Source organism: Pristiophorus japonicus, chromosome 5 (genome assembly GCF_044704955.1).
Source record: "Pristiophorus japonicus isolate sPriJap1 chromosome 5, sPriJap1.hap1, whole genome shotgun sequence".
In the NCBI taxonomy this organism is placed as follows: Eukaryota; Metazoa; Chordata; class Chondrichthyes; family Pristiophoridae; genus Pristiophorus; species Pristiophorus japonicus.
This window is the reverse complement of record NC_091981.1, coordinates 47,332,225-47,345,311: the sequence shown is the minus strand read 5'-3', so window position 1 is coordinate 47,345,311 and position 13,087 is coordinate 47,332,225. Positions and strand designations below refer to the sequence as shown.

The window sequence follows — 13,087 nt, the reverse complement described above, 5'->3', positions numbered from 1 at the left end:
GAGAAGTTCAGCAGATGGAATCCCAGTGAGCTAAGCAGGACTCGGGATAGGCGAGTCTGCAGTGAGCCTTCGGTTACCCTATTCAAGCCCTGCTTGATAGTTTGCACTACTCTCTCTGACTGACCATTGGATGCTGGTTTGAATGGGGCATATGTAACATGTTTGATCCCGTTACGGGTCATGAACTCTTTGAACTCGGCACTGGTGAAACATGGCCAGTTGTCGTTCACAAGGACATCAGGCAGTCTGTGTGTGGCAAACATGGCCCGCAGGCTTTCAGTGGTGGCAGCGGACGTGCTTGCCGACATTATCTCACATTCAATCCATTTGGAGTACGCATCTACCACCACAGGAATATTTTACCCAAAAACAGGCCTGCATAGTCGACATGGACCCTAAACCACGGTTTGGAGGGCCAAGACCATAAACTTAGTGGCGCCTCCCTGAGTGCATTGCTTAACTGCGAGCATGTGTTACATCTGTGAACGCAGGACTCTAAATCTGCATCGATACCGGGCCACCACACGTGGGATCTGGCTATCGCTTTCATCGTTACGATGCCTGGGAGAGTACTGTGGAAGTCACTGATGAAACTGTCCCTGCCCTTCTTGGAGACCACTACCCGATTACCTCACAGAAGGCAGTCTGCCTGCGTAGACATTTCATCTTTCGCCGCTGGTACGGCTTTATCTCTTCCTGCATTTCCACTGGGACACTGGACCAGCTCCCGTGAAGTACACAATTTTTTACTAGGGACAGTAAGGGGTCCTGGCTCATCCAGGTTCTAATCTGTCGGGCTGTGACGGGTGATTGCTCACTCTCGAATGCTTCCATAACCATGACTAAATCTGCGGGCTGTGCCATTTCCACCCCTGTGGTGGGCAATGGCAGCCTACTGAGAGCATCGGCAGTTTTCTGTGCCTGGCCTGTGGCAGATGGCGTAGTTGTATGCGGACTACGTGAGCGCCCATCTCTGGATGCGGGCCGATGCATTTGTATTTATCCCCTTACTTTTGGAAAACAGGGATATTCGTGGCTTATGGTCAGTTTCCAATTCAAATTTGAGCCCAAAAAGATATTGATGCATTTTCTTTACCCCATAAACACACGCTTCTTTTTCAATTATGTTGTAGGCTCTCTCAGCCTTAGACAGACTTCTGGATGCATAAGCAACCGGTTGCAATTTCCAAATTCATTAGCTTGTTGCAATACACACCCGACGCCGTACAACGACGCATCACATGCTAGTACTAAACGCTTACATGGATCATACAACACAAGCAACTTGTTTGAGCATAACAATTTTCTAGCTTTTACAAAGGCATTTTCTTGGCTTTTGCCCCAGACCCATTCGTCTCCTTTACACAGTAAGGCGTGCAGTGGTTCTAACAGTGTGCTGAGACCCGGTAAGAAGTTACCAAAATAGTTCAGGAGTCCTAGAAACGACCGCAGCTCCGTCACGTTCTGTGGCCTTGGTGCGTTCTCGATTGTCTCAGTCTTCGAATCGGTGGGCCTGATGCCGTCCGCCGCGATTCTTCTCCCCAGGAACTCCACTTCAGGCGCCAGGAAAATGCACTTCGAGCGTTTTAACCTGAGCCCCACACGGTTGAGTCGATTAAGAGCTTCCTCCAGGTTCTGCAGATGCTCGACTGTGTACCAACCTGTAACCAAGATGTCGTCCTGGAAGACCATCGTGCGTGGGACCGACTTTAGTAAGCTTCCCATGTTTCTCTGGAATATTGCTGCGGCTGATCGAATTCCAAACGGACTTATGTTATAAATTAAGAGATCTTTGTGTGTGTTGATGCAGGTGAGACCCTTCGCTGAATCCTCCAGCTCCTGCGTCGTGTAGGCCGAGGTCAAGTCCAGCTTCGTGAATGTTTTTCCTCCCGCCTGCGTAGCAAAAAAGTCGTCGGTCTTTGGTAGTGGATATTGATCCTGCAGGGAGTAATGATTGATAGTTACTTTGTAATCACCACAGATTCTGACGGTGCCATCTCCCTTGAGGACTGGAACAATCGGACTGGCCCACTCGTTGAATTCGATCGGCGAAATGATGCCCACTCGTTGCAGCCGGTCTAGTTCGATCTCTACCCTTTCTCTCATCATGTACGGTACTGCTCTCGCCTTGTGATGGATGGATCGCGTCCCCGGAATTAGGTAGATCTGCACTTTTGCTCCTTGGAATTTCCCGATTCCTGGTTCGAACAGCGAAGGGAACTTGTTTAAGACCTGGGCACATGAAGTGTCGTCAGCGGACAAGAGTGCTCAGACGTCGTCTAAGTTCCAGCGCATCTTTCCCAGTCAGCTCCTGCCGAGCAGCGTGGGACCATCGCCCGGTACCACCCAGAGTGGTAGCTTGTACACCGCTCCATCGTAGGAGACCTTTACAGTCGCACTGCCGATTACGGGAATCAGTTCCTTTGTGTAAGTTCTCAGTTTCGTGCGAATGGGAGTCAAGACTGGCCTTGAGGCCTTGAGGCCTTGCTGCACCACAATTTATCAAGTCTTTTTGCTCATAATGGACTGGCTCACGCCCGTGTCCAGCTCTATTGACACCGGGAGTCCATTTAATTCAACATTCAGCATTAACAGAGGATACTTTGTGGTAAATGTGTGCACCCCATATACCTCTGCCTCCTTGGCCTAAGGCTCTGGTTTGTCATGATCCACTGTGGATCTGTCCTCCTCTGCAACATGGTGGTTTGCAGGATTAATAGGGTTTGCAGCTCGCCTGCACATATGTTGGAGGTGTCCCATTGTTCCACAGCCCTTGCAAACGTACCCTTTGAAGCGGCATGAATGGAAACGATGATCACCCCCGCAGCGCAACAAGGTGTTAACGGCCTTGCATTCATCATCCTTGATGGTGGACTCAGACATCTGCAGACGTGTAGCTGCAGGCATGTGGGGCCTGCCCTGTACGTTGAGATTTGAAAACAACTTCACTTTGTTCACAGTACTTGTAGCAGCACTCGTGTGCTGAAAGATTTGCTTAGTATTGTCATTGGTGGCAATGAACGCCTGGGCTATCGCTATGGCTTAACTCAAGGTTGGGGTCTCTACAGTCAAAAGTTTGCAAAGTATCACTTCATGGCCATACCAAGTACGAAAAGGTCTCTGAGCATATGCTCCAAATGTCCTTCGAATTCGCAATGTCCTGCAAGGCATCTTAGCTCGGCGACATAACTCGCCACTTCCTGGCCTTCAGACCTTTTGTAGGTGTAGAACCGGTACCTTGCCATCAGAACGCTTTCCTTCGGGTTCAGATGCTCCCAGACCAGCATGCACAAATCATTTCTCTGTGGGTTTCACTGGAGCAAGCAGATTTTTCATGAGGCCATACGTTGGTGCCCCGTAAGGAGAATCACTCTTCGTTTGGCAACGTTCGCTTCTCCTTCCAGCTTGTTGGCCACGAAGTATTGGGTCAAATCACTCCACGAAGGTTTTCCAATCATCTCCCTCCGAAAATTTCTCTAAGATGCCCACTGTTCTCTGCATCGTTGCGGTGGGGTTCGATATCTGTATCTCGTCGCCAGTGGTTATGTAGGAATAAAGAGTCTGACTGGATACTGTGAGCTCAAAGTAAAGTGTGACCGTAATCTTTTATTGCAGGTCTCCAGAGGGATTGTGGAATCCCTTGGGACTCCAGGGGATGAGCGCTCTGGTGGCTATACAAGGTATATACAAGTTTACATATATAACATTCACCACCCAAACAACGGTAGCTCTCACCTCAACCCCCATACCTGTCTTGCCCCTTTTTTTCACAACTTAAGACATAAAGTATTTTATTTAATGAGTTTTTAAAAAAAACTGACTAATTTCTCTTGAACCCTGTATTGTGTAGGGTTAATTATGATATTCCGACATTTACAATGTGTTTTCTGCTTCATGCCTCGTGGAATGTTGTTGATGCAGAGAGAGAGAGAGAGAGAGAGACCGTGAGGCGCACACCAGCTTGTTTATGGGACAGTCGGTGCCTCGAGGTCTCATGCTTTGTGGAAGAACAGCTGGGGCCTTACTGATTAGGAGTTGGCCACAAGCTACATGCACCCAGGTTTGTTCAATAGTATAAAGGAACGGAACTGTCCAGTAGCTCTTTGAACTTCACCTTGGACCGTGATTCGCGAGCGGTGCCGAGACCCCCAAGGCTCCTGACCAGTTGTCGTTGCGGAGTTCCTGACGGGCTGTAGGCCGTGAGCTTTGTTGCATCTCATCATACTTCTCTTTTCTTCGTAAACTGTATTATGTTTATTTTCTCTCAGTAAACGGTGTTTTATCTTTACTTCATTTGTCTTGTCTCTTATTTAACATTCATCCAGATCCCGAACCTGGGTCTATTATTATCGATCCAAAACATTTTGGCGCTGCGAGCAGGGTCTGGTAAAATGTTTAAGAGAAAAGACAAGAAGCAGCCTCCTCCTGCGGGAGAGAGGTATAGAATACCAGGGTGGAGCACGAGAGATGAGGGTTTTGGCTCTCTTGCCAATGTGCTAGCCCGGTTTGGGCCCCTGCAACACTGTGATACGCAGTTATTGGAACAGAGCAAAGATAGACCCGTACCCCACACGGTACTGTCTCTCCTGGAGGAAGTGGGCTTCCCACAGGAGAAAAGTAGTCCCCCACAAATGGGATGGATTTTGCTGATAGCATTAAGGGCGATGTGTGAACAACTTAAGGAAAGTGAGGCAGAAAACCTACAGTTAAAAACAGCTGTTAAGGTTTTGGAAAGTCAAAACTCGACTCTGACTGAAGCAGTTCGCACTGCACAAGAACGGGCGGATAAAGTCAATGAACAATCAGAAACTTTAATATGCCGTCTGGCGACAGTACAAAATAATAAGAAAGCCAGACGACGGAAATGACAGATAGATCGGTCAAAGGTACGTGCATTGGTAACGGGACCCACTTGGGATCCGGTTCGTTGGGACGGAGACATCTAGTACTCCTCTGACTCAGAATATGAGTGGACAGATGGAAAGGGGGGGGAATGGGAGGAAACTAAAGACCCTCCCCCATACACTCAGAGCACGGAAGCTAGACCCCTTATGACAAATAAGACATAACAGCAAAATGGGGAACAGCCGGTAACCACTAGAGAGGTGCGTGACTTCACCACTAGTGAGTTACAAGAAATAAGGTCTCGATTTTGCCAAAAACCCGGGGAATCATTGTCAGAATGGCTAACCTGGATTTGGGACCAGGGAGTATCAGGCGTAATACTTAGTCCCCATTTTTGTTAACTCTTCGGGGTTGTGACTACGGATGACCATATCACAGCAGTGCTACGGAATGTCCAGGGCACAGGTTCGCTATGGGACATGGTTACTATAGGGGTCCGGCAAAACTATCCCTCTGCCATTGATTGGGAAGGGGAGGTAAAACCTTGGAATACTATGGCGGAGGGTGCGATACAGTTGCGCAACATGGCAACACAGGGAGGATTATATCACCAACCATATGGGGGGCCAGATCAGGAGCTCCTTACGGCAGGAATGCGGAGCAGGCTGATGAAGAGTGGCCCTCCTATGATGAGGGTTGCGCTACTCGCATTATTGGGACCAGCCCAAGGGCAGAGGGTGGGGCATGCTTGCTTATTGTTAGGACAGTTAGAGGATGTAGAAGATAGTGTGCAAGAGTTGAGAATGGCTAATGTAGAGGGGGATCGGGACCAGCGACAAGGTTCGACCTCTGGGAAAGGTACAGGGTCAGGAAAGACAAAAAAACGAATTACGCGGAGGGACATGTTCGCGGCTTTACTGAAGGCAGGGGTCCCCAAGAAAAAAATTGATAGAATACATCGCTCCTGTTGGGATTCCATGTGGAAGCAACACTGCGTCCCGGGAACAGGGAAGGGTGAAAGGAGGGAGGTAAGGGAGACTAAGTCGGATAGCCTATACCCTAACGTAGAAGAGCTGTGGAAGGCTAGTAATCCCCTCAACTAGGGGTGTGGCCGGGATCCGGGAGTACTCCCCGTTAGAACCACATCAACCCAAGCTCCCGGAGATCTGAGGCCACACATTCCGATTACGATACATTGGCGGAGGGGGAACATACAAAGAGATGTTGCTTAACTAGACACAGGGGCAGAAGTTAATATTATCCATGGAAATCCTAGAAAACACACAGGGACCCATATGATGATTAATGGAGGAGCAGAAACGCCCGCTGTCCGAACAACTATCAGAATGGCGTTGGGAAATGGGCCTCCGCGCTGGGTAATGGTCTTAATATCGGCAGTAAAGGAACGTATTATTGAGATGAACCTTTTAAAGGGAACCACACACAACACCTCGTTCGGGCGATTCTCATTCGGGATACGAGCGATCACTGAGATTGCAGGGGAAGCAAAGTGGGAACCAGTGGTAATACCACGGCCATCGCGTATAGTGACTATGAAACAGTACCGAATACCTGGGGGACACAAAGAAATAGGGGAAACCGTACAAGGGCTCTTGGAGGTGGGTATCATTAGACATGCGGTGTCCCCCTACAATAGCCCTGTTTGGCCTGTGCAGAAACCCGTCAAAAGTTGGAGAATGACTGTGGACTACCGACAACTGAACAAATTTGCCCCTCCCCTGGCAGACACTGTCCCAGATGTAGTAACTATAACAGAGCGGCTGTCTGAGGAAGGTGCGGAGTGATATGCGGTAATCGACCTGGCCAATGCCTTTTTCTCCATTCCAATAGCGGAAGAATCCCAGGACCAGTTTGCATTCACTTGGGAAGGGAGGCAATACACGTTTAAACACCTACCTCAAGGTTACCTACATAGCCCTACCCTATGCCACGGATTGGTGGACATGTGCACGTTGGCTCCTAATGTCTCACTGGCACACTACATCGATGATGTACTAATAAGGGGCCCCACTGAGGCAGTGGTGTCAGAACCCCGAGCTACTTTAGTCCAACACATGCGAGACAGGGGCTGGGAGATAAATCTGAAGAAGGTGCAGGGCCCTAGCCAGACTGTCCAGTTTCTGGGGATCCAATGGTCTCAGGGTGAGCGCATCATACCCGAGCCTGTGAAGAATAAAATTCAAGAAATGGCCACCCCCACTAATAAAACAGACACAACGGTTTGTGGGACTACTGAGTTACTGGAGGAGACAAATACCTCACCTCACGATGTTATTAAAACCGCTGTATGCCGTAACACGAAAAAAGGCCCACTTCGAGTGGGGAAAGGAACAGCAGGTGGCTTTTGATGCAGCCAAAGACGCCGTAGCTCAAGCTTTACCCCTAGCCCCGCGAGTGCCTGGGCAGCCTTTTGAGCTACAGGTATCCGTTACCAATGATACTGCAGTATGGAGTTTGTGGCAGGTTCAACATGGCACTCGTATACCGTTAGGGTTCTGGTCTAGAAAATTGATAGATGCTGCTACTCGTTACACTCCATTTGAGAAACAATTATTAGCATGTTATTGAGCCCTAACAGAAACAGAAGGACAAACAGGGGATGACAAAGTCAGTTTAAGACCAGACCTACCCATATTATCCTGGGTTCTCTCAGAAAATGAGACACACAAGGTCGGGCGAGCGCAGCAAAGCTCCATAGTGCGCTGGAAATGGTATATCGCAGACAGAGCAAGTAAAGGAAAAGAAGGAATCACCCGACTACATGAGCATGTGGCTGAATACCCACAAACAGCTGAGAGTGAACTTACGCAGTCGTCTGTCAGCTTAACCAAAGAGTCACCGATCTCCTGGGGCGTGTCTTTTGAACAGTTAACACCTGAGGAACGTAGCCATGCCTGGTTCACAGATGGCTCAGCGGTCTGGCAAAACGGCCTTGGCGATGGCGAGCCGCTAACTTCAATCCAAAAACCCAGACAATTGTGCATGATGAGGGCGTGGGAGGCTCCAGCCAGCTTGTAGAACTAGCAGCTGTAGTCCTTGCGTTAGAAGAGGAACAAGTACACATATATACTGACTCATGGGCAGTAGCCAATGACATGGCGAACTGGATGCGAAACTGGCATGAACATAACTTGCAAATAACTGGGAAAGATTTGTGGGGAAAGTACCTATGGGAATAAATATGGTCCAAAGCCCAGAAGATGAAAATAACTGTATATCATGTGGACGCTCACATGAAAAACACTTCAAAGAACTCTGAACATAATAACACCATTGATAATATAGCCCGGGTATGGGCTGTCAAAGAGGCGGAAGAGGAAGAATATGGCATAGGCAAGTGGGCCCACCATAAATCTGGACATTTGGGCATTCAGAGTACGATACAATAAGCACGAAATAGGGGGTTACATTTGATTATGGACGGTGTTAAACAAATCATAAACACCTGTGAAATTTGTCAAAAGATGAAGCATTTTCCCCTACGATGACAATATTAAGAGAGGGACTCAACCAGCACAAATATGGCAAGTTGATTATGTAGGACCTTTACCATTGCAACAATGGTTCCAATATTTGCTCACTGCTGTTGATACCTATTCTGGACTTTTGATAGCTTATCCATTGACTAAAGCGAATCAACAAAGTACAATTAAAGGACTGGAGAATTTAATCACATACTACGGTGAGCCAGCAGAAGTACAGTCCGATAATGGGTCGCACTTCACAGGTCAAACAGTGCAACAGTGGGCAGTAGACAACGGGATCTATTGGATGTTTCACATACCTTACTATCTGCAAGCTGCAGGGTTAATAGAACACATGAATGGATTACTTAAGCAACAGAGTAAAATATTAACTTCCACTAACACATTGCAAGGGTGGTTAAAGGTCTTACCACAAGCAATGCGCAATCTGAATCACCGACCATTGTGGGGGGGAACTCCCATAAGCCACATGTTAGGCAAAGTTAGTGTCCCTACTATTGAAATTGGAAATCAGACTCAGGACACAGTTTGTAAAGGAGGAAAAGTGTGGGTGCAGTACCCCCAGAAACCCTTACAAGCAGGGGAAATCTTAGCGAAAGGAGAAGGAAACACTTATTGGGTGCTCCTGACTGTTCACGATATTCTTCTCTGTGTTGACAAGGGTAAATTGACTAAACGGGGCTGAATTAATATACTTATGCTTCCTCCCACAGGAATTCTGCCCAAAATGGCGACTTACCAACTCGTGCTGGCAAATCTCTGTGTCTTGTTATCTGTGACTGTGCTACTTCCATCCTCAAACACAGCATGGGATGGCCATATAGGGTAGCGGTTAGCTAACACTGATACTCTGCAAGTTGCTATGAGTTACAGTGAAGGCGCCTTGGTCAGAGTTGCGACAACAGTCACTGACCTTACGGTACACCATTGATGGGACATCTTTTACGGATGGTCCCCAAAAACATCCGCCGCTTTGAAGCTATTAATACATCCTATCGTTGTTTTACTCGTCGCGTTATTACTGATATTACTGCTCGTATGTGTTCTTTGGTGTAGATTGCGGGCGTTACTTGCGCATACTCAACGTGTAACTGATGCATTATGCCTTCAACTCGATTATATTACTTAGAATGTCTAAATATCAAGGGGGGATTGTATAGTATAGGGTTAATCACATAGGGTTAATTATGATATTCCGACATTTATAGTGTGTTTTCTGCTTCATGTCTCGTGGAATGTTGTTGATGCAGAGAGAGAGAGAGAGACACATTGATGCGCACACCATCTTGTTTATGGGACGGTCGGCGCCTCGAGGTCTCATGCTTTGTGGAAGAACAGCTGGGGCCTTACAGATTAGGAGTTGGCCATAAGCTACATGCACCCATGTTTGTTCAATAGTATAAAGGAACGGAACTGTCCAGTAGCTCTTTGAACTTCACCTTGGACCGTGATTCGCGAGCGGTGCCGGGACCCCCAAGGCTCCTGACCAGCCGTCGTTGCGGAGTTCCCGACGGGCTGAAGGCTGTGAGCTTTGTTGCATCTTATCATACTTCTCTTTTCTTCGTAAACTGTATTATGTTTCTTTTCTCTCAGTAAACGGTGTTTTATTTTTACTTCATTTGTCTTGTCTCTTATTTAACATTCATCTAGATCCCGAACCTGGGTCTATTATTATCGATGCAAAACAAACCCCTAATTCTTCACCACACCTCCCACCTACCTTGCAACATTTTTATTGCCTTCCTCTCTCCGAAGTTCAGTGCTGAAATCACCGCACCATTTTCCTTAAGAGCATGCACTCATCCTTGGTGATTTCAAATTACACCCAAATTTCCCCTACCTTTTATCCTCTGACTTCTTCATACTCTGGTCCTTATTCAGCCTCATCCTGAATATCAACTCTTGCACCACCCTTCAGCCCCCTTATATGTCATCATTACAGAAGCCTTCGTTCGCCTTTGACTTTTCTATCACTGACCATCACCAAACTCTTCCTTGTTTCCCTTGTGTATATCCTCCGATCATCGCCATTATCCTCCATTGCTTGAAAAAAGACACCCAGTTTCCCCCCTCCCAATCAACTCCTTTTCCCCTGGCCTGCCATCTGTCACAACAAACCTATCCAGTTCCTCAGTAGCCCCCTTGTTTCCGCTGTCAACACCCTCGACCCCCTGCAGATCCTTTGACCGTTGACTTCTGCAGCTCCCTAGTACAACATCCTGCTTCGCACTCTCAAATCAAGTGCATGGAATACACAGCCAGCTGGTCGTTCATCGCTGGATATGGCTTGACCATCAGAAACAACAACATCTCTTCCTTTCCATGGCCAAATTATTAGTCCAAGGATCATCCTTCAGGGCAAGGGAAAATCCCAAACTGTTGCCCTCCATTACTCAGAGCTCGCTTCCCTCTTCAATCCTTATGCCTGATGTCAGTCAAGAGGAGCTCACGCATTTCACGAAATTGAAGCTATTCACTTGTCGGAATTAAACTTATAAACATCACGTCTGTATCGTATTAATCTGTCACAGAATTCGTTTACATTTCTAACTACTGGGCACTGATTTTAAAAAACAAAACACATTATACATGCTACAATGTAATAAGTAAATCTCTCATCAGAGCTGATATATAGCTCTAGCATTTACTGTTGCCACCGCGACACTGATTGATTCCAAAATATATTTTATGGTTATCGATTCGATGAGTCATATTTATAGAACTGATAAATTATTAACAGAGAAGGTCGTGAGGTGACCTGATAGAAGTCTTTAAAATTATGAAGAGGTTCGATAGGGTAGACGTAGAAGTGGTGTTTTCACTTGTGCGGAGTCCAAAACTAGAGGCCGTAAATATAAGATAGTCACCAATAAAACAAATAAGGAATTCAGGAGAAATGTTTTTACCCAGAGTGTGGTGAAAATGTAGCGATCGCTGCCAGATGGAGTGGTTCAGGCAACTAGCATAGATGCATTTAAGGGGAAGCTAGATCAGTACAAGTGAGAAAGGAATAGAACGATATGCAGATCGGGCGAAATGAAGTAGGGTGGGACGAGGGCTGGACGAGGGCTGTGTTGAGCATAAACACCTGTTTAGACCTGTTGTGCTGAATGGCCTGTTTCTGTGCTTTAAAAATGTATGTAATTCTATTTAATTGCATTCAGGACACTGACTGAAGTAGCTCTGGTGTGGCATTAAGATGACCAATTTTGAATAAATTATGCAAATAAAATGCATCGGAACTGCAAAGATATAGCCGGTGGTGTAAACAGAATATACATGGGAACATAAGTAGGCCATGCATCCCCTTGAGCCTGCTCCACCATTCAATTAGATCATGGCTGATCGGTACCTCAACTCCATTTACCCGCCAAGCTCCTGCAATACCCTTACCAAATAAAAATCTATCAACCTCAGACTTCAAAGCTCCAATTGTCGCAGCATACACAGCCTTTTTGGGGAGGGAATTCCAGATTACTCCTACCCACTTGTGAGAAAAAGTGCTTCCTGATTTCACTTGTGAATGGCCTGGCTCTAATTTTAAAATTATGTCCCCTCGATGTTGATTCCCCCACCAGAGGAAATAGCATCTATCCTATCTAATCCCCTTTACATTTTAAACACCTCGAACAAATCATCCCACAATCTTTTATAAAGGGAATACAAGCCAAGTTTATGTAAGCTGTCCTCATAACTTAACCCTCTAAGTCCTGGTATTAATCTGGTGAAACTGCGCCGCACCCCTCAAAGCCAATTTATCCTTCCTGAGGTACGGTGCCAAAAACGGAAGAGTTATTCTAGATGGGGTCTGACCAAGGCTCTGTACAACTGAAACATAACTTGCACCCCATTGTATTCCAGATACATGTACATGGCATTAATCAGGGGTGAAAAGATCTGGGATGTTTGCAGTAACCACAAATTAGATTAAGTGACAGGTCTTACCCTAATATATGCGTCCTGATGGTGCTTGGCAAAGTATAGCATATTGTCAAGGGCCAGCATTCCCGGTGGGGTCTCAGTAAAATCCATGGCTGGATTCACATGATTCTAGATCGAGGGAAGAAAAGAAACACTTACAAACAGAACGGCAGCTCACAAGCAAGCAGCTTTTTGGAGTCTTAATCATCAGCAATCACACCAAAATCTAAGCAGGTAAAACATGTTTAGGATCATGCAGATCAGGTGGATCACATTCATACATAAATCATAGAATCATACAGCACAGCAGGAGGCCATTTGGCCCATCGTATCTGTGCTGGCTCTTTGAAAGAGCTTTCTGACCCTTCTGCCACTGGAAACAGTTTCTCCTCATTCACTGTCAAAATACTTCATGATTTTGAACATGTCTATTAAATTTCCCTTTTGAAAGCTACTATTGAATCTGCTTCCACCACCTTTTCAGGCCGTGCATTCCAGATCATCATAGCTCGCTGCGTAAAAAATTTTCTCACTCCCCTGTTTCAAATCCTCCTCTTTCAAATCTTTTGAAAGAACAGCTTTGTCCATCACTTGCCCACAAATAAATTTATAAAGGACACAAAAGTAGAACTAGATTAGATGTTAAGAGATTCTATTCCCCCCACCACCCGCCTCAGAGAATAATGGACCTGTGGAACAGGCTGTTGGCTTGTGCAGTGAGCACCGATTCACTGTGTACCTGAGAGCTGGATCGGTTCTTGGCTGGCGCTATAGAAGAGTTAGGTACCAATTAATATTAGTCACGGTCAATGTGG

At 46.5% G+C, this 13,087-nt stretch overlaps 1 protein-coding gene across 8 annotated transcripts in view; it reads right to left on the bottom strand.

Moving 5' to 3' along the window:
• elmo1 (engulfment and cell motility 1 (ced-12 homolog, C. elegans)) overlaps positions 1–13,087 on the bottom strand; it is a 351,421-nt gene that overhangs the window by 155,399 nt on the left and 182,935 nt on the right. For all 8 annotated transcript variants that reach the window (XM_070880592.1, XM_070880596.1, XM_070880593.1 and 5 more), the window contains one exon: positions 12,297–12,401. In XM_070880592.1, coding sequence (XP_070736693.1) covers positions 12,297–12,401 — 105 coding nt within the window. The remainder of the gene's footprint in view (positions 1–12,296; positions 12,402–13,087) is intronic.